General features: G+C 48.7%; 1 protein-coding gene across 1 annotated transcript; it reads left to right on the top strand.

Annotated features, from left to right (window-relative positions):
* The first annotated feature begins 757 nt into the window (after positions 1-757).
* Positions 758-19,161, top strand: MSS51 (MSS51 mitochondrial translational activator). Its single transcript, XM_060260890.1, has 6 exons — positions 758-945; positions 2,257-2,412; positions 3,917-4,041; positions 5,811-6,374; positions 16,984-17,077; positions 18,940-19,161. The coding sequence occupies exons 1-6, from the start codon at positions 758-760 to the stop codon at positions 19,157-19,159; spliced, it is 1,347 nt and encodes a 448-aa protein (XP_060116873.1). The 3' UTR covers positions 19,160-19,161.
* The last annotated feature ends 2,814 nt before the right edge of the window (positions 19,162-21,975 follow it).

The raw sequence follows: 21,975 nt of genomic DNA, 5'->3' as shown, positions 1-21,975 counted from the left end.
TTTTTCCTTTAGGAGACTTATGATACATCAATAATACTTGAAAATATACCCTGAGATGCTGAGTGGAAGGCAAACAGGGAACAACTTGGGCATAGCAATAGAAGCAAGCTTCTAGTATCAGATGGTGGTCCATTGAGTCCATCACTCTATAGAAAGGTGGCCACCTAAATATTTCTGGAAGGCCCACAAGCTGGAGACAGAGACTTAAGCATCTCCCTCCTCTGGCCCCACCCAGCGCTGTCACTCAGAGGTATACTGCCCCTAAACATGGAAGCTCCATTTAGTCACTGTGTCTAATAACGGTCAATGGATCTCTCCTCCACAAATTTGTCTTATCCCTTTTTAAAGCCACTTAAACTAGCAGCCGTCAGTCTGCAGCAGTGAGGTCAAAACGCTGACAGCCGCACCCCCACCCTCACTCCCAGCTTTAGCAAGCTCTAGCTAGAAACTCTCCGCTCACCCCTTGCCTTTTCAAAACTATCCAGCTGCTACAACCCACAAACACCATTCAAAAATGCTCCTTTCTAAGGATCTGGAATATAAGATTTGCTTGCTGTTCCCTGAGCAGCTGAAATGTTTGTGCACATTCCATAGCATATCATCAGCTCAGCCAGTCAGAATCAAAGGCTTTGGTGCAACGCAATATAGACTGGTGTTTTAACTGTCCCGTGAGATGAAACTGGAGTTGATGAAAAGCCCCTTCTGGACAAGTAGGGTGTTCATTTGTTTCCAATCCACTTCTAGCATCCCCATTGAGATGTCTCACCGGAAGATGAAGAAGGCCTCTCAAGTCCAAAGCAGCTCCAAGAATGATTTCACAGAGACTCCTGTTGTCAAAGGACCCAATATGGACTCTCTGGGATTTTTGGCTATGGATAGCAACGTCCCCGGTCTGTCCCAGGTCATCCTTCAGAAGCTTAACATGAAGAGCTACGATGAATACAGGTGAGCCAAAATGGCCAACCCAGCTATGGTGCCATTTAGAAAGAGACTAAAATCCCTCGTTTGCTAACAAGCCTTGTCCAAGGTTTTAGGATCCAGATGGACAGGTTGGTATCCTCCAAAGCAGGGGTGAAATTCTAGCAGGAGCTCCTTTGCATATTAGGCCACACACCCCTGATGTAGCCAATCCTCCAAGAGCTTACAAGGTTCTTTTTTTGTAAGCTCTTAGAGGATTGGCTACATCAGGGGTGTGTGGCCTAATATTCAAAGGAGCTCTTGCTAGAATTCCACCCCTGCTCCAGTGGGATATCTGAAAGTGGGCGATGGGGTAGTACCAGTGCCACACAGGAGAAGAAAGGCAACTCCTAGTAGACAGCTAGGGTGGTATAGTGGTTACAGTCACAATACTGTTCAGGAGAGTTGAGTTCAAATCCTCACTGGGTGACCTTGGGCTGGTCAGCCAGATCCAACGAAGCTCCCAAACGGCCTGATGAGGCTTGTTATGCTTCAGGAGAACAGCACGGGAGATGTGTTAAACACTGGTGGTGGTGGGTACAAGAAAAATAACTCGCACAAGACCCCAAGAGGTTACTGTATCCTAGATGTGGAAGATTTGAGACTGAGGTGGATTTTGAAGCCATTCACTATCCCTAATTCTTCATGGACTATGATACCCTAATTCTGAAATATAATGGGGAGTAGTTTGGTTTGGATGCCCCAACCGTTTGAAGCTAGATGGGCCTTTCTTGGACATAGCACCAAATTTGACACCAAACTTTGGAACTCCTTGACTAGGGAGATTCACCTGTCTCTATCAGAGTCTTTCTTTCCAGAAGGTGAAGACTTTTTTGTTTCATCGGGCATATACCCAATAACAGTTATTGGATGTTCTTCTAGTATTGTCTGTCTATGTGTTTTTATCAAAGATTTCAGGTTTTCACGGCTGGTAACATCATTAGGGTTTGTAGAAAAACTTTCTCCAGTAGAACACGGTACTTGAGCCCGAAAGATTCTACAAACCCTAAATATGTGTTTTTAATGGAATTATTTTACCATTTTTATTGTATTTTTAATTGTTTGGTTTTTTTTTTAATGTTTGCTACCTTTTGGGCCCTGACTGGTCAGAAAGCTGGCGTAAAATGTTTCACAAAATAAAACAATTGTTTTAAATAAATAAAACTATTATTTAAGATGTTTTAAATAAATAAAATATGCTCTCTTTAAATTTCTGGGATTTTTAAACGGCATCAGGATACAGCGAGGCTGTCTGCCTGTTTTTCTCCAAGCTCTTTTGCCCGGGCGCCTTCTTTGCAGGTCTGCCATGGAAGGCAAGAAACCCAGTGCAGAATTTGGCATCCGATCCTATTTCGAGATGTTCCAGAAAATGGAGGACACGTTCAAATTCTGCGCCGAGTGCAAGAAGCTTCCCGAATCACTGCCCGACCCCAAAAGCCTGCGGAGGTGTAAAAGGTAAAAATTACAATTTTGTTGCAACCATGGAAATCCTCTCTGGGGAGCTGCCATCCTCCAGGTGGGGCCTGGAGATCTCCCTGAATTACAACTGAGCTACGGACTTCACAGATCATTTCCCCTGGAGCAAAATGGCAACTTTGGAGGGCAGAGTCTATGGCTTTATGAATCCGCCGAGGTCCCCGTTTCCAAAATCCCTCCCATCTCCAAACTATTCTAAAGGAATCTGTTAACCACATAGGACTGCCAATTCCCAGTTGGGCCCAGGGGATCCCCTAGTTTAGTGCCCCCCCCCCCCACTCAGAGATATCAGAAAGCGGGGTGGGTTGGGTTGAATGTCTGCTCAGTACTCCATTATACCCTATATAGCAGGGTATGACAGCCGGATCTGACATGAGACCTTCTTGGGCCGGGCCATGTTGGGCTGGGCCATGTGTGTACCTAAGATAGCAGGGATATTTATAAAGGACACAGACAAATACAATTAAAGATTAAAAAAAAAATTGGGAGCCTCAGCCAATAGAAGGAAGTGAGGCTTGCTCAGTAGCTCTGATGGGCGATTGTGATGCCCTGGCAAACCAAGCTCTTCCTCCCCCCCCATCTTCCTCCCAAAGGGAGGAGCCTCAGCCAATAACGAAAATAGAGGTTTTGCTCTGTACCTCCTATGCAATTGAGCAAGCCTGGCAAAGCAAGCTATTACACAGAAGGAAGCAAGGGAGAGTGAGAAGGAAGCAGATGACAGCCAGTTGCTCGGGGCCCTGATAGGAGCCCTCCAGGGGCCTGATTCGGCCCCCAGGCCAGATGTTTGACACCCCTGCTATATAGGGTATGATGGACAATCAATCTGTGGGTATCTGGGGCACTGGGGGGGCTGTTTTTGAAGGCAGATGCACCACATTTTTTGCACATCATCTGGTGCTTCTTCTCAACCTTCTCCCCAAGTTTCAAAAAGATTGGACCAGGGGGTCCAATTCTATGAGTCCTCAAAGAAGGTGCCCCTATTCTTCATTATTTCCAGTTAAGGGAAGGCATTTAAAAGGAGTGCGGTCCCTTGAAATGCGATGCCCAGAACTCCTTTCAGAGTTCAGTCGTGCTTGTCACAGCCTTGCTTCTTGTTCCACATCCAAAGTCCCCAGCTATTTCCCAAGCATACCATTTCATAAAGACGTCAAATTCCATTTCATAAAGACGCAAACAAATGCTGGGGTTGAAGCTTGCTGGGGAGCCATAGCTTTCTCCCAGGGTCCAATGCACAGGCTGTGGTTACTGAAATGTGAGAGAATAAGCACTCTGTGTATGCTCTGAGGAACTATTATGTCCATCTCTTCCAAAGCTGAGCTCTTCTGTTTTGAACAGGCTCCTGGTGGCTCAGTCCTGGCCAATTTTACCGGGTACTTCTGTAAAGGCTCATGACATTGGTGAACAATGGCCATTTTTTGTGGCTGTGGATGGATACCAATGTGGTCTGGGAATCTGTATGTTTCACCTTCCTTTCCACTCCCAGGTGCCAGAATGTCTATTACTGTGGCTCAGAGTGTCAACGGGCCAACTGGCCCATCCACAAGAAGTTCTGCAAGAAACTGAAACTGGTGGCTCTTGACCGGCTGATGGAGTGGCTTACGTTCACAGGTAGGCCTGAGGTGGAAGGAGGTACGGCGATCGCCCAGGGTCTCGTTATAGATTTGTGGTGGTGATGGTGGAAAACGCCCTCCAATCACGGAGGACTTATGGCGACCCCTACTGGGGTTTTTAAATCAAGAGATGAAGAGAGGTGGTTGGCCATTGCCTACCTCTGCATAGCAACCTTGGACTTCCTTGGTGGTCTCTCATCCAAGAACTAACCAGGACCCACCCTGCGTAGAATCCACGATCTGATGAGGCTGGGCAAGCTTGGGCTATCCAGCTAGAGTGAATAACTGTGTTCAGTGAAGTCATAACTGACTCACGGCGATCCCTGGAGCCTGAGGTTTTCAAGGCAAGAAATGACCAGAGGTGGTCTGCCTTTGCCTGCCTCTCTATGACAACCTTGGACTTCCATGGTGGTCATCCCTAAGCAGGGACGACCCTGCTAAGCTTCTGAGATTTGATGAGATTGGGCTAACCTTAGCCATCCAGGTCAGGGAAAGAGACTAGTGGAGGTGATTTGCTATTGTCTGCCTCTGCGTCACAAACCTGAGCTTCCTTGGTGGTCTCCCATCCAGGGCCAACCCTGCTTAGCTTCCGAAATTTGATGAGATCAGGCTAGCCTGGGCCAGCCAGATCAAGGCAGGAGAGGTTCAGAGGTGGTTTGCCATTGCCTGCCTCTGTGTGGCAACGTTGGACTTCTTTGTTGGCCCTCCATCGAATTACTAACCAGGGTTAACATTACTTAGTGGAGGTGGTGGTAGAAAGTGCCATCAAGTCAGAGCCAACCTTTGGTGATCCTGTAGGATTTTCAAGGCAAGAGACATTCAAAGGTGGTTTGCCATTGCCATTGCCTGCCTCTGTGTAGCAACCTTGGACTTCCTTGTTGGCCCTCCATCGAATTACTAACCAGGGTTAACATTACTTAGTGGAGGCGGTGGTAGAAAGTGCCATCAAGTCAGAGCCAACCTTGGGTGATCCTGTAGGGTTTTCAAGGCAAAAGACGTCCAGACGTGGTTGGCCATTGCCTGCCTCTGTGTAGCAACCTTGGACTTCCTTGGTGGCCCTCCATCGAATCACTAACCAGGGTTAACATTACTTAGTGGAGGTGGTGGTAGAAAGTGCCCTTAAATCATAGTCAACCTTTGGTGATCCTGTAGGGTTTTCAAGACAAGAGACATTCAGAGGTGTTTGCCATTGCCTGCCTCTTGTAGCAACCCTGGTGTTCCTCGGTGGTCTCCCATCCAAAGACGAACCAGGGCTGACCCTGTTTAAGTTTCCAAGATCTGATGAGATCGGGCTAGCCTGGGCCATTCAAGGTCATGGTGGCATACAGATGTTTATTATTTATTATTTTATATTTATATCCTGCCCTTCCTAAACGGGCTCAGGGCAGGTAACATCTATTTATTTATTATTTCATATTTATATTAGCACTCAAGAAGCACTCTGACCACTTTTGGTTGCTACAGATATGCTGAATCTTACCGTAACCAATGAAATATTCTGTAAGAAACAATTCCAGTATCCGAAGAGAGAGTACAACTCTGTGAACTTCAGGACTTTTTTTCTGCAGCAGGAACTCCTTTGCACATTAAGTCATACACCCCTGATGTAGCCAGTCCTCCTGGAGCTTACAGTAGGCCCTGGACTAAGAGTACTGTAAGCTCTTGGAGGATTGGCTACATCAGGGGTGTATGGCCGAATATGCAAAGGAGTTCCCGCTACAAACAAAAGCCCTGGTGAACTTTATATTTCTCCGATTCTTCCCATAGGTGACATCCCTTTTCCCACAACTCCCTGGACGAAACGCATCCAGGAGGTAAGAGTCTGGGAAGACTGGTTTTCCATGCAGAAAGATCTGGACGAGAAGCTACGCTCCATCCTGACTGGCCGTTACATGAATATTCTCTGGGCCAATGCAGGGAAACCAAAGCCAGACGAGGTGGAGTTGGTGGAGTCCATCAAACGGGTGACCACAGACTTTGTGTCTAGGCCCACCACCATTGGCCTAGGGCTGCACGTGTTTCGGATTGATCCCTACGCAAAACCGATCGTCGTGCACGTGGTTGGGGCTTCCCACGTGGAGACCCTCAACGCCCGGGTAACGGATTATGACGAGCTGTCCCGCATGTTTCCTAAACACCAGGGCATCGAGGTGGTGATGGTGGGCCTCGACGTAGTAGACGGGCCCATCATGAGGCCTCCGTTGGTGGCCTTCGGGCCTCGAGAGAGGGTCTACCTCAGCAGCTACAAAGGCCTTTATCACGATTTCTGGGAGTCGCAAGTGGAGACTCGGGAGGCAAATCGGCCTGACCTCGTTGTCGGCTTCCATCCTGGTGCGTAAGTTCTCTTGACCCCTTCTACTTTTCCTTCATCTGTAGAAAATTCCGGGTTCTACACAATTCCGCAGGGCCTGCAACAGGGTTTTTTTTAAGCAGGCTGTCCGCGATAAGTCAACAGCCTGAGACGGTGGCTGCGGCTGGTGCTGGAGAAGACCTGCTCGGGGCACACCTTTTTTTGCATCTCGTTACCGAAAGAGCTTTGGGGGCTTTAGAAAAGGGAAGCTGACAGGAGGGAGCGGCGTTCCAGTAGCAACCTGATCTTCCTTGCCTGAACTGCCAGGTCCCTGTAACCCTATCCGTAAGGACCTGAGCAGGTGGCACGGTTATTAGGAAAGGACAGCAAGGCTTATGCCCAGGGAGAACTGTCTTTGGACATAGGGCCAACTGAGTACATAGATTTAGCCCATTGGAGATGGCTCTAAGATGGGCAGAATCTGTGGGAGATGACTCTAAGATGGGCAGAATCCTCCATGCTTCATCTCATTTTAGTAAAAAAGAGGATGGGGCAGGAACAGGCTATGCATGAGGTGGAGAAAATGGAGGGAGAGAAGGTTTCCTCCTTTGCTTACAGTAATAGAGCTAGGAAGAGCTAAGTATCCCAGCTTGAGAGCCAGTTTGGGGTAGCAGTTAAGAATGGAGAACTAGGTCTCCACCCTCCTTCACAGGGAGCCAGCTGGAGTGACCTTGGGTCAGTCACAGTTCTTGAAGAAGCCGTTCTCTCGAGAGCAGTTCTCACAAAGCTCCCTCAGCCCCGCCTGCCTCACCGGGTGTCTGTTGCGGGGAAGAGGAAGGGAAGGTGGTTATAAGCTGCTTTGGGATTCCAAGTGAAGGGCGGGATATAAGTCCAAAGCTCCTCCTCCTCCTCTCCTTCTCTGGGAAGTAGCTTTTGGACAGACCAAAAGAGGTTCCTCTTCACATGATGTGTCACTAGGGCTTTTTTAAAAAGGAAAAAACCCCAGCAGGAACTCATTTGCATATTAGGTTACACCCCCTGACACCAAGCCAGCCAGAACTGCATCCCTGCTAAAAAAAAAAAGCCCTGTTGTGTGTCACTGACTTGTGGAACAGCCCACGAGTCAGTAGATGTCTCTAAAAGGAGATTTTAAAACTCCAGGAAAGGGAGATTCATAGATTGTGATTAGTCGTAATGGCTAAATGAAACCTCCACATCCAGACACCGTCTATCTCTGAATTCCAGCTACTTTGGCATCCATGTAGGCCTTCTGAGGTTATCTGGCTGGCCATTGTAGGTGCAGGTTGCGGGACTGGATGGACCATTGGTCTGATCCTGCATGGCTTTTAACTAAGCACGCTGTCATGCATATTAAATAATGCCAATTTCAGCCCACTTCAGCAACCGTTTTGCAAGCAGATTTTGCCATTTCACACAGCAAAATCCAGTTGCAAAGTGCGTTAAAATTGGGTTGAAGGTGTGTTATTTAGGCTGTGTGAAAGCACCCATTAAGTCATTTCAGAATTCCTGGGTACCTGGAAGTCGCAGTCATCCCCCTGAGCTGTAGGTCACACCTCCTTATCTCATGGTGCTAGCCATAGGGGAGACCACTTTGCACATGCTCAGAGGCACAGCTGCTTTCTGGATGACTGGCCAAGCTTCCTTCCTATTTGGAAAAGAAGGGCTTTCATTCCATTCCAGGATAGGATTGCCAATCCCTGGAGGGGGGCAAGGGATCCCCCAGTTTGGAGGTCCTCCCCCAGCTTCAGGGTCACCAGAAAGCGGGGGAGGAGGAAGAAGGTAAATGTCTGCTGGGCACTCCATTATCCCCTATGGAGATAAATTTTGAGGTAGAGGTGCCAAATCTTCAGCATAACATCCAACACTTCTCCTCAAAACACCCTCCAAGTTTCAAAAAGATTGGATCAGGGGGTCCAATTCTATGAGCTCCCAAAGAAGGTGCCCCTATCCATTATTTCCAGTGGAAGGAAGGCATTTAAAAGGCTTGCGGTCCCTTTAAATGGGATGGCCAGAACTCCCTTTGGAATTCAATTATGCTTGTCACAACCTGTCTCCTGGCTCCACCTCCAAAGTCTCCTGGCTCCACCCCCAAAGTCCCCAGATATTTCTTGAATTGGACTTGGCAACCCTCTTCCGGGATCATTAGGAACTCTTAATGCCTCTGCGTTGAAGCTTCTGGATTGTTACCGCTCAAACCACCCCCTGTGAGGTGCAAGACATTCCCACAATGGTGTTCTCACCCTCTGAAAAGATTCTGGCATGCCTTCGGACACCCCATAACCCTCCCTTCGAGGGAATGGTTGCTGGATGCATGAGGTATTTTGGCCCACTGGTGAGAGAACTTGAGAAATCCTGTTTATGGAAAAGGGCTCTTAAGACCATCACTAAATTTGTCCGTGAGCTACTGAAAATGGAATGTGCCGGATGGCTGCCGAGAAAGTGAGACACCATGCTTTATCTGTCTGAGAGGGTTGCCAGCAAATTGGAGGTGTTTTCTTTTTATTTTAAACTCAGTGAGGCTGTAGTGCCTGGCCTTGAAAGCTATCATCTGTCTCCAGTCCTGAGGAAAAGAAACCTTCTTTTCCTCCTCTTTGTGCTTCACACGAGCGGAAAACAGGTGTCTTTACAGCAACAAATCCCCGTCTTGGTTTCTCCTGGAAGCTTGAGAAGACATAGTGCGAAACGGTTGCCATGGGGATGGGCCCAGTCACAAAATGGCTGACACAAGGGCGCCGGGGGCCATCACCAAATGTCGGGAGGTTCCACAAAATGCTGGAATGTCCCAAGTCAAGCATTAGCCTACGATGGAGGTAGATGCTTCAGGACTGGAAAGCGCTTGTTCCCTCAGTTCTCACAGGGAGAAGTTTCGAACACTGGAGACATACGGAAGTCTTTGTCTTCGGCAGGAGTCCCCAACCATTCTGAGCTTTTCAATACCTTTGGAATTCTGAAACAGTGTGATGGGCACAGCCACAAAATGGTTGCTGCGGGAGGCGGAGCCAGACACAAAATGGCCACCACAGCTTACCTTCAGTCACACAGTCAAGATCTTTGTGTTGTGGTTGCAGCTGCTGCCAAAGCTGTGTTCTTTAAAACAGGTATAGCTCATCAAATCTCCAATGGCTTCACTGGGCATGAGACCTACCCACTTTCTAAAACCTTTGGCAGGTGCCAGGGAAGGTGGGCACTGTGTTGGAGAACCCTGGTCAATTGCAAGGATTTGTGGCCATGACACCCATCTGCGGCTGAGCTCAGCGCTTTGCTAACTAATCAGTCAGTAGGGAAGGACCTGAAGTTCCCTGTTGTTTTGGTACATTCAAGACCTGTAAGATGGAGTCCCCCAGACTCAAGAAGCCAACAGGCAACGGGAAACACATTGACTGCTGCCACGGTTTTTCTGTGTTCTACGCCAGTGACAGCTTTTTCAGAGCAATGGGGCTGACTTGGAAGTTGGGTTCCCAGCCTCCAGGTGGGGTCTGGAGATCTCCTGCTTTTACAGCTGATCTCCAGCTGGCAGAGATCAGCTCCCCTGGAGAAAATGGCTGCTTTGAAGGGTGGGCTCTAGGGCATTGGAGCATGCTGAGGCCCCTCCCCTCCCAAACCCCACCCTCTCCCAGCTCCACCTCCAAATTCTCCTGGTATTTTCCAACACAGACCTGGCAACCGTATCTGGAAGGCCCCTCTTAATTATGTCCCGATGCCTCTCCAGTGTGAAGCTCTGAGGGAAACACTCTTCAAGTTTGAAGGAGAAGCCTTTCAGTAATCTTTTGTTGCTGCTACAGTGCCAAGATCAGAGGCACTACAAGTGTCAGGCCGACATTTATCCCCGGGGGAAGTAATGAAACTTGAACAGCACAGTAGCCAAAGCCGATGGAAGCCACGGAACGCAGCCTCCGATTCCTTCGTCGTCTCTATTGTCCAGAGATGAGCCAACCTGGACAAAAGTTTGTTAGTGAGATCTGCAGATCGTTGTTTTTGGTTCTACTTTCACTTTATTGGGACTCTCTTTTGCAAAACAAGATTTGTTCCTCCTTTCTGGGCTCAAAAACATCCGCTTTGCACCCACGCTTCTTCAAATGAAGGTAGCAGGGAGGAATCAAGTCTGCTGGAAGGTGACACGCCTTCTTTCCCCAGAGTCTTTGCCTCTGATGAGAGATTTGAGGTATCCCTAAAGATGGTACAAGGTACTAAGCCACAGTGTGCTCTCTGCAGTCTTAAGCTCTCTGCCCCCACCTGAGTTCAATCCCGGTGGAAGCTGGGTTCAGGTAACCTGCTCAAGGTTGACTCAGCCTTCCATCCTTCCAAGGTCGGTAAAATGAGTCCCCAGCTTACCGGGGGGAAAGTGTAGATGACTGGGGAAGGCAATGGCAAACCACCCCGTAAAAAGTCTGCCGTGAAAACGTTGTGATGCGATGTCACCCCAGAGTTGGAAACAACTGGTGCTTGCACAGGGGTCTACCTTGCCTACCTTAGAATCCAAAACTTCCCCCTGCTCCCTCCACTAGTGCCGACCAGGGATGAAGATGAGGCAGAGGGGGGAACGCTAGCACGGAGGTCCCCAATCTGGCACGGGCTCTCTGAGTATTTTTAGAAAGTGGGTGAGGCTCTTGCCCAGCAGAGCTTCGGATTGGCAATCTGATTGGCTGTGCAGATTCAAACAACATTGTTTCATTGGTAGTCTCCCTCACTCCTATTCCCCAGTGCGCTTTTAAAGAATGACTCCTCTCGTCCCTTGCACTTGCACTTTTAAAGAATGACTCCTCTCATCCCTCTGTGTGTGAGGTTGCCTCCACCTCCCATGTCAGCCATTTTGTGACCTACCTTCCATGGCGGCCATTTTGTGATTTATGCCCACCAATCTATGTCAGAATCCCAAAGATGCCCACGAGTTCAAAAACAGGGTTGCCAGGTCCAGGTTGGAAAATACCTGGAGATTTTTTTTTGGGGGGGGGGATCCTGGAGAGAGCAGGGTTTGGGGAGGGGAAGGGCCTCAGCTTGGTACAGTGCCATAGAGTCCACCCTTCAAAGCAGCCATTTTCTTCCAGGAGAGCTGATCTTTGCTAGCTGGAGATCAGCTGTCAAAATGGGAGATCTCCAAGCCCCACTGGAGGCTGGCAGCCCTAATGTTGGGGCCCCTTGATGACTTAGCCCCACACATGCCTCATAACTGAACCGTACAAGGATCACACAGTGGAAGATGCAGGCAAGACCTCAGATTTATGAGGCGGAAAACAATCTTTACTCTTCCTCACCTCGGTTAGCAGACAGATATATGCAGAGGGAACCTATAGGTCTCGCAATGCCGAACGACGTCTCCGGTGGCAGTATCGCATGCATCCCAAGTTTGCTGACAAGTACCAAATTTTCTCCTGTGAACTTGAGGGAGGCCGCACTTTTTCCTCTCAGCTGTTGGGTGCTGACAGGGGCGTCGTGGCTGGAATTAGCCCAAGCACTAAAGAGTTGATAGATACCATCAGGGCTAATCAGTTCTTTTGCATACCAGTTGCTAACTAGCCGTTTAAGAGCGGGACAGCTGTGGCAGAGCATTAAAACGCCCATCTTCAAACAAAGGTCGGATGCTTGCTTCACATATAATTGGCTAGAAACCTGGTTGTGTGCTGTCGTGTGCGGAAGTTGTCCGTTTGCTGTAGACCCCAAATTCCTTCTATAGTGCTGGAAATCAAGATGATGCATTTGGTAAATTGCATTCACCAAGTTGGGTTAAGCTGGCCGAAGGCTATAAAGGTAAAAAGGCAGTCCCCTGTGCAAGCACCAGTCGTTTCCAACTCTGGAATGATGTCGTATCACGACGTTTTCACGGAAAGCTTTTTACGGGGTGGTTTGCTATTGCCTTCCCCAGTCATCTACACTTTCCCCCCAGCAAGCTGGGGACTCATTTTACCAACCTTGGAAGGATGGAAGGCTGAGTCAACCTTGAGTCAGCTACCTGAACCCAGCTTCCGCCGGGATCGAACTCAGGTTGTAAGCAGAGAGCTTGGACTGCAGTACTGGAGCTTTACCACTCTGTGCCACGGGGCTCTCAAAGGTAAAGGTAGTCCCCTGTGCAAACACCAGTTGTTTCCGACTCTGGCGTGACGTCACATCAGGATGTTTCCACAGCAGACCTTTTACGGAGTGGTTTGCCATTGCCTTCCCCAGTCATCTACACTTTCCCCCCAGCAAGCTGGGTCCTCATTTGACCGACCTCGGAAGGATGGAAGGCTGAGTCAACCTTGGGCCGAAGGCTATAAATGGCTTCATATCCTAAGGGGTTACGTCCAGACTTGGAGTGGGGACTGGAGCTCTTCTGGAATTACAACTGATCTTCAGAGTACAGAAATCAGTTGCCCTGTAGAAAATAGCGGCTTTGGTGGGTGGGCTGCATGATATGCGGAGCTTCCTCCCCTTCCCAAGCTCCACCACCCCCTCAATCTCCAGGAATTTACCAGCCCAGAGTTCCCGCTGTTTTTCAAAGGGAGCAGAAAGCAGGGGTTTAAATGGCTCGGAGCCACTTCACCCCTGGTTTCTGCTTGCCATTGCTTCTGGGTTCTCAGTTTTTGTTTTTTTCACTGTTTCTCATGAAGAGAAGAAAACAGGGGTTTCAGCCCCTGCTTTCTGCTCTTCATGAACCACCACGAACGTCATCAAAATTCACGAAAATTCGTGGCGGTTCTTCAGTGCATGAACATTGCTTTTCGAACCGCAAGCCAGACAAAATTCAGGATGCACTTCAGCGGCTGGTTCGTTCCCATCTCTAGTAGCCGCACAAAGGCAGGCAGTGGCAAACCTGCCTTGAAAAGTCTACAAGGGGTGCCAGAAGTCAGCTGTGACTTGACGGCACTTTCCACAACCTCCACATCCTAAGAAATGTGGCCCAATGTGCTATGTGCATAGAAGCAACTGCCTCCTTCACATTGCCCCTCGCCTATCATAACAAGGAACATTTTTCCTTGTTAGAAATCCCAATTCCCCCCTATTGTGAACCTCAAAATAGTATCTGTATCTTTTCCACAGTAGCTCTATGACGGTAGATATTACAAGGTGCCCCCTCCCTCGTCCCCAGTGAGACGTTCTGTTGGCATTGGTGCCAGGACAGTGAAATGCCTTTGTGAACACATAAGTCCCTTGGCAAAAGAGTTTGTGGCATGCAAAACGCCAGAGGATGTTGCAAACCGGGACAGAATTTCCCCCTCTGCTCTGCACCTTTAGCTCAAAAACGCTCGGCGCTCAGTACAATTCATGCCTGCCGTTCTTTCCTAGCCGATGACGTGAGCGCAAGTTCGGTGTCGTTCTTCGACAGCTGCGCAAACGAGAGCTCCGCACTATTCTCTCACTCTCTCTCCTGGAAATGTTCCCAGCTCTTCATGGCCTGAAGTGTGATTTATTACTGGAATCAACAGAAGCCTTTTCTCGCTTTTGAAGAGGGATGGAAAATGCCTCAGCCGCCCGAGGCATGGAACCTTCTGCTGGGGCTTGTGTACCCACACGAATGAAGGATGCGCAAATGCTTTCCCTACCATGCTGAGCTACTGGTCTCTGGAGAGACCCGTGCGCAACACAGGTTCAAATGCCCTTCTCGGGGTCTGCAAATCTGGAGAACGTGGTGGAGAAGAAGAAGGAGATTAGATTTATAAGTCCAGAAAAGGGCAACTAGAATGATTAAAGGGCTGGAACACTTTCCCTATGAAGAAAGGTTGAAACGCTTGGGGCTCTTTAGCTTGGAGAAACGTCGACTGCGGGGTGACAGGATGGAGGTTTACAAGATAATGCTTGGGATGGAGAAAGTAGAGAAAGAAGTCCTTTTCTCCCTTTCTCACAATACAAGAACTCGTGGGCATTGGATGAAATTGCTGAGCAGACAGGTTAAAACGGATAAAAGGAAGTACTTCTTCACCCAAAGGGTGATTAACATGTGGAATTCACTGCCACAGGAGGTGGTGGCGGCCACAAGTATAGCCACCTTCCAGAGGGGTTTAGATAAAAATATGGAGCACAGGTCCATCAGTGGCTATTAGCCACAGTGTGTGTGTGTGTGTGTGTGTGTGTGTATATATATATATATATATATATATATATATATATATATATGAAGAAGATATTGGATTTATATCCCGCCCTCCACTCCGAAGAGTCTCAGAGCGGCCTTCCTTCCCCACAACAGAGGTGGGTGGGGCTGGAGAGGGCTCTCACAGCAGCTGCCCTTTCAAGGACAACCTCTGCCAGAGCTATGGCTGACCCACGGCCATGCTAGCAGGTGCAAGTGGAGGAGTGGGGAATCAAACCCGGTTCTCCCAGATAAGAGTCCGCACACTTAACCACTACTGCCTATATAAAAAAATTGCCACTGTGTGACACAGAGTGTTGGACTGGATGGGCCATTGGCCTGATCTAACATGGCTTCTCTTATGTTCTTCTGTTCTTATGCTGAGCAGTCGGGTTAGAACAGATAAAAGGGGGTACTTCTTCACCCAAAGGGTGATTAACATGTGGAATTCACTGCCACAGGAGGTGGTGGCGACTACAAGCATAGCCAGCTTCAAGAGGGGGTTAGATAAAAATATGGAGCAGAGGTCCATCAGTGGCTATTAGCCTGTATATATATATTTGGCCACTGTGTGATACAGAGTGTTGGACTGGATGGGCCATTGGCCTGATCCAACATGGCTTCTTTTATGTTCTTATGCTCAGAGTAGTCCTTCATTCACAGATATGAGCTGGAGGGACAGCAAGGAGCATGGCCTTCCCAGTGGTGGCACCTCAGTTTTAGCATGCACTTCCCCTGGAGTCTTGTCTGGTATCTTTGCTCACTCAAACATTAATGTCAATTTAGTTCTTTCCAGGGCTTTTTTTTGTAGAAAAAACCCAGCATGGACTCATCGACATATTAGGCCACCTCCTCTAATGTCACTATTGTTTCACACAGGGCTTTCTTGTAGAAAAAGTCCAGCAGGAACTTATTGGCATATTAGGCCACACCCCCTGAAACCAAGCTAGCCGGAACTGCTAAAAAAAAAAAAGCCTTGGTTCTTTCTGCTTGCTGATTTTCTACATCACCGTTTTTTAAAGGAAACATTTCATTCCGTTTGGTGTCTTCTCTGTTTCGAGCGCATATTATGGTTTGCACGCCGAAGATTTCAGGTTCAACGCTCAGCATCGCCAAGCTGAAGGATTAGGTAGCAGGTGATGTGAAAGACATCTGCTCGAAAATGTGGAAAGAGCTGTTTTCAGCCAGAAGAGACGATACTGAATTACCTGGGCCTGTAGTTTGACTTGGTATACGGCAGTTTCACATTGTTACAGAGGGGTCACGATGCAGTGGTTGAACACCAAGAGAAAAGTTCCCAATGCAAATATTTCCGATTGCTGGCCATGGGGAAAACTCTTTTTGGCTACTAGTGAGAAAACTGTGTGAGAGCAGGGTCCCTGCTTTGACCTTGTTTAATACAATTTCTTATGTTCGAGTTGTTGGGAGACAAACACCAGCCGCAAACCTGACCCTCGCGGATCAACACCAGTGGTCCAACTAGCCCAGCATCCTGTTTCGAACAGTGGCCAACCCGTTCCTCTGAAGCAACAGCAAACAAGGCATAGAGGCCCTCCCTCCTAAGGCTGCTATTCAGAGGGTTGCTACCGTCTCCGGATGTGACCGTTTCCCCTTATTCATTATGGCTAGCCACGGTTGGTGGATCTAAGCTCCGCCAAAGTCGAATCTGCTTTTAAAGCTATCTGTGCTTCTCAGGCCACTGGCAAGGGATGGGGTGGGGTTGCCAACTCCAGGTTGGGGAACTCCTGGAGATTTGGGGGTGGAGCCTGGGGTAGACGGAGAAGTCAGTGGGGTGCAATGCCCTAGAGTCCACCCTCCAAAGCAGCCATTTTCTCCAGAGGAATCAGACCTCTGTCTTATGAAGCTAAGCTGTAATTCCAGGGGATCCCAAGGTCTCCCCTGGAGGCTGGCATCCCTGACTAGTGGCCGTGCATCAGTAATGAATCCCACCACTTAGTTCCTGTGGGGGGGGACACTGCCCGATTGCAGGTTTTTGACACTCCTTGAGCACAAATGCAAAGCCGGTCAAATGTAAAAGCTCTTGTTCCAAGGCAAAAATTGAACCCTCCCAGATCTTTGCCCTGGGGGAAGAAGATAGAAGAAGATGATATTGGATTTATATCCCGCCCTCCACTCCGAAGAGTCTCAGAGCGGCTCACAATCTCCTTTACCTTCCTCCCCAACAACAGACACCCTGTGAGGTGGGTGGGGCTGGAGAGGGCTCTCACAGCAGCTGCCCTTTCAAGGACAACCTCTGCCAGAGCTATGGCTGACCCAAGGCCATGCTAGCAGGTGCAAGTGAAGGAGTGGGGAATCAAACCCAGTTCTCCCAGATAAGAGTCCGCACACTTAACCACTACACCAAACTGGCTCTCCACCATTTGCAGATGAGCCATGATCCGTTTTCTCTCCCTGTAGGGACACTGCAGGTTTTTGACACTCCTTGAGCACAAATGCAAAGCCAGTCAAATGTAAAGCTCTTGTTCCAAGGCAAAAATTGAATCCTCCCAGATCTTTGCGGGGGGGGGGGGGGCGGGCTCTCCACCATCTGCAGATGAGCCATGATCCGTTTTCTCTCCCTGCAGGTTTCCACTCCTGCCCTGATCTAATGGAGAGCTGGCTCCCGACTTTGCTGCTCCTGAGAGACTACAACATCCCCTCGCTCTTCACCGTTTACAGGTAAAACATTGTGTTTTCCGGGCTGGTTCGTTCCCCCTAATTGGCCCGAAATTCAGTTTTGTCCGAGGAAATCAAATTGCGCGGCTCATTTCTTTGAGAAACGCACCCAGCTTTTCAACCGGTTTTCAATGCAGAGAGCGGTACAAAGGGCCAAACGTTATATTAAAAACATACATCTTGTCTAATAGTCCAAACATTTTGCAGCAGCAGCAACGTAATACGGGGCTTCTTAAAACAACCACACAGACCAGTTTTAACTGCTTGCTCAAGAAGACCGAGGTCCCAAGCTTTTTTATGTGCATGGGTGTATGCGTACCCACAAGCAGGGTTTTTGTAGCAGGAACTCCTTTGCATATTCGGCTACAAACCCCCGTTGTAGCCAATCCTCCTGGAGCTTACAGTAGGCCCTGTAAGCTCTTGGAGGATTGGCCACAGCAGGGGTGCGTGGCCTAATATGCAAAGGAGTTCCTGCTACAAAAAAAGCCCTGCTCACAAGTCATGGTGACCTCTGGTGACTGACCCCTACTGGGGGCCTGGAGGATATTCAGAGAGGTGGCAGAACAAAGCCTGCCTCTGCCTCCTGACTGCTGGTATTCCAAGGAGGTCTCCCATCCAAGTATTTGCCAGAGTTGACCTTACATAGCTTCCGAGATCTCACTTGCCTGGGCTATCCAGGTCAGAGCTTGAGATCCCAAGCTTGATGGATCTTCAGCTGCGATTCCAGGGAGATCCACCGGCATGGAAGTTTTAAGGGGATCTCCCTACAACTGCAGGATGAAGGGATCCATTCCATTCCATAGCCTCATTCTACTGCACGTGGGCAGCAAGCCTTAACGGTAGTCAGGTTACAGTGTCGCGTGGGCTTCTCAAAACCTGTTACATCTGTTGATTTAGGCAATGTGCGTGCTTCCTTTCTGCTTGAAAACAGTGCGCAGCTTGCAAATAAATGGCAAACAGAAGAATAGAACTGGGACATTTAGAACAGGGGTTCCCTGACTTTTTTGAGCCTGCGGGCACCTTTGGAATTCTGCCACAGCATGGTGCCGCAGTCACAAAATGGCTGCCAAAAACGGCTGCTGTAGGAGGCGGAGCCAGCCATAAAAATGGTTGCTGCCGCTTATCTTCAAGTCACACAGTGAAGATCTTTGTGCCACGGTGGCAGCTGCTGCTAAAGCAATGTTTTTAGATGTCTGAGCCGCCAGTCAGAAACTTTGCTCAGGCAAAAGTGCCGCCGGGCCCCACTGCTTTCTTAGAACACTTGGGGAGTGACAGAAAAAGGTGTCAGTCAGTATTGTGAAGAAGACGGCCACAGCTTTATACCCTGCTCTTCTCTCTGAATCAGAGATTCAAAGCGGCTTACAATATCCTTTCCCTTCCTCCCCCACAACAGACTCCCTGTGAGGTTGGTGGGGCTGAGAGAGCTCTCCCAGAAGCTGCCCTTTCAAGGACAATTCTGCGATTGGTATGGCTGGCCCAGGGCCCAGAGGAAAGGGGAATCAAACCCGGTTCTCCCAGATAAGAGTCCGCACATTTGACCATTACACCAAACTGTGGTATCCACAGGCACTATGTTGTGGACTTCTTGTATAAAACAATGTAATTTATGATTCAATTGAAAAGGGGTCTCCCAAATCAAAACACCTTCAGCTGACTTCAAAAGACTGATGGGGAAAACTTAATTCCAGGTGGGATTTCCAGAGATTTGGGTTGCTTTTGAGAAGACCCTTCATACTGGTCCCTACCAAACTTATTTGCACAATTCTGGGTCCCTGAAGATAATCTCAGAGAACAGGCAGGTTTTCACTTTGGTGTTTTCGGTTTTGCAAAGTTGTTAAGTGACCCTTCCCTTTGTGTCCCCACAGCGAGCAAGAGCTCAAATATTCCCTGAAGATCACGATGGAGCTGGAGATGCAGATCACAGGCTGCGGCCCCAACCCCTTCACCTCCCTCAAACCGGAGCAGGCCTATTCCAACCCCAACAAGCCTCCTGTCTACTGCAACTCCCACTATTTCATGTTCTGTGGATTGTCCGGCTCTCCAGACAACGAAGAGCTGGAAGCAGATGAGAGTGAAAATAATTAGAAATGGGGACGCTTTCGAGGCATGCAACCTATGAGCTATGTCCACTAGAGGCTTCATTTTATCATGGCCAACAAATTCCAATTTAAAGAGTCGAGGTTTCAATCTGGCCCATTTGCTCTGACCTAACAGGCAGGCTGGCTGATAACATCCTCGGTCTGATAGGATGGAGCACATGGCAAATCTCCGAAGCCAAGCAGAACAAAATAGCCCAAACCTTTGATTCTGGCTCACCTGAAATTGTTACCCCCTTGGAAGTCCCTTCTAATCAAGTCTTATTATTTCCCTCGTTTGCACTCGATATAGTTGACCCAGTTCTCATTCACCGTTGATTGAATCGCAATTGCATATTTCTTTATGCTAATAAATACTGGGTTTAATTAGGCATTCTAATTAGACGAGCTCTTTAACTTTCAAATTGCAAATTGCTTTTCCAGCCATTTCACAGGAAGGATGGCTCACGTTTTTAACCGATTAAGTGCCTCTTTGGTTCTGAATAATCGTCAGTCCCGATATGTCCTGCACTTTCTTAATATTCATTTGTATCAAACCAGACCACCTAAGTCCAGCACAATCAACTCCAACCTGCAATGATTCTACAGAGTATCAAGCAAGAACCTTCTCTAGTCCCAATATCCAGATCCTTTAAACTGGAAACGCCAAGGATTAATCCTGGGAACTTCAGGAATGATCCACCAGTCCTACGACAAAACAAGAGTCCATCTTTTCATAACATCCTCTCCCCCGTAGATCAGTCTCTGCCAGGGGTCCCCAATCTTTGGAATTCTGATACAGCATGGTGGGTGCAGCCACAAAATGGCTGCTTCAGGAGGTTGGAGCCAGGCAGAAAATGGCGGCCGCAGCTTACCTTCAATCCCATAGAGAAGTTTCTTGTGCCGTGGCAGCAGGTGCTGCTAAAGCAAGGTCTTTTTAAAGAGGAGCACAGCCGATAGAATCTTCAGTGACCAATCAGAAGCTTTGCTGGGTAGAAGCCCCACCCGGCCCGGCCCATTTTCCAACACCACCAGGAAAGGTGTTGATAGGCACTGCGGTGCTCACGGGCACCTCTGGTCATTGCAAACCTGCAAGCAGGGTGACAAGGATGATCTTTCTATCCCGAAAGTGCCAGGAAAGGCTGAAGTGTCTGGGACTTTTCAGTTTAGAAAAAGAGGGGAACGTGATAAGAGGTTTATACAATTATGCATGGGGTGGAGAAACCTGACAAAGAGAATTTCCCCCCCTCCCTCTCCCAAAATACTAGAACTCGAGGGCATCCAATGAAGCTGAGGGACAGTAGGTTCAGAGCGGACAAAAGGAAATACATTTCCCAGGGAGTGATTAAAATGGGGAATTCTCTGCCAGAGGATGCCATGATGGCCACAGGAAGAAACAGCTTTCACAGGGGATTAGACAGATTCATGGAGGACAAGTCTATCAGTGACATTCAGCCGCAGTGACTGAGGGGAGCCTCCCCATTCAGGAGGCAACCTCAGGGGAAGGGCTCTTCTGATATTCTTATGAAGGCCTCGGCCTCTCTGCCCTCTTGTTGACCCTCCAGAAGAACTGGTTGGCCACTGTGGGAGCCAGGATGCTGGACTAGATGGACCACTGGTCTGAGCCAGCAGGGTTCTTCTGACATTCTTCTGAAGGCCTTATGAAGGCCTCAGCCTCTCTGCCCTGTTGTTGGCCCTCCAGAGGAACCTGTTGGCTGCTGTGTGAGACAGGATGCTGGACTAGATTGGCCACTGCTCTGATCCAGCAGGGTTGCTCTTTTGTTCTTCTCAGGGGAAGGCCTCGACTTCTATGCCCTGTTGTTAGTCCTTCAGACAAAGTGGTTGGCCACTGTGTGAGACAGGATGGTGGACAAGGGACTATCGGTCTGATCCAGCAGGCCTTTTACGTTCTCATGATTTTTCCCTCCAGGGTAGCAGCTGTCTCACCAAAAATAAACCAGAGCCTTATAGGAACCTTGAAAACCAACACCTTTTTATCCCAGCATTCGCTTTTGTGGGATAGAGCCCCTTTTGCCAGATTGCCTGTGGTGGCTATTCAATATCTACCCACTACAAGCATCTAACAAAGTGGGCTTTAGAAGAAGGAGGGAATTGAATTTATACCCCGCCCTCCACTACTCGGAGTCTCAGAGGGGCTTACAATCTCCTTTCCCTTCCCCTTCCCACGACACCCTGCGAGGTAGGTGGGGCTGAGAGCACTCCGACAGAAACTGCTCTTGAGAGGAACAGCTCTGTGAGAACTTGTGACTGACTGAAGGTCGCATCAGCAGGTGCATGTGGAGGGGTGGGGACTCAAACCCGGTTCTCCCAGATAAGAGTCTGTGCACTTAACCACTACACCAAACTGGCTCTCAGTTTAGTCCTCAGAAGGTCATGTCGAACTTGGAATACAACACCCAAGGCTCCTTTTTTACTGTAGCTGTTGGCAGGGGCTCACACTTTCTCCTCTACCCATTACTTCTACACCCAGGCAAGGTGCAAACAGACCACCAAGGTCAGAAAACGTCGCTGTCAGCACACACACGTTTTTCCGTACGAAACTTGTCTTTATCAGTCCTTTTAATACATACATACAGCACCGCTGCCGAACAGATCACAAATTATTTACACACAATTTTTCTCTGTACACACACACACCACCCTCTGGCCCTTTGCGGATCCTCCCTGCAGAGACTCGCAAAGCGGCATATACGCCGGATAAGAACCAATTCCAAATCGTCCTCGGGAACTGAAACCCCTTTCCCAGAAAGGCTCAGAAACATACAGGTTCTGCGTTCCGTCTGCCACCCAAAACTCGACCGTGGG

The sequence above is a fragment of the Heteronotia binoei genome, chromosome 20 (genome assembly GCF_032191835.1).
Source record: "Heteronotia binoei isolate CCM8104 ecotype False Entrance Well chromosome 20, APGP_CSIRO_Hbin_v1, whole genome shotgun sequence".
Classification (NCBI taxonomy): Eukaryota; Metazoa; Chordata; class Lepidosauria; order Squamata; family Gekkonidae; genus Heteronotia; species Heteronotia binoei.
Note: the sequence above shows the minus strand (reverse complement) of the source record. Positions and strands in the feature narration are given on the sequence as shown.

Bases quoted from the DNA above. Each gene is read 5' to 3' on its own strand.
- MSS51 (XM_060260890.1), top strand. From the start codon at position 758: ATGTCTCACCGGAAGATGAAGAAGGCCTCTCAAGTCCAAAGCAGCTCC. The intron at 946-2,256 runs GTGAGCCAAAAT...CCTTCTTTGCAG, and splicing joins AAGAGCTACGATGAATACAG to GTCTGCCATGGAAGGCAAGA. The intron at 6,375-16,983 runs GTGCGTAAGTTC...CTCTCCCTGCAG, and splicing joins CGTTGTCGGCTTCCATCCTG to GTTTCCACTCCTGCCCTGAT.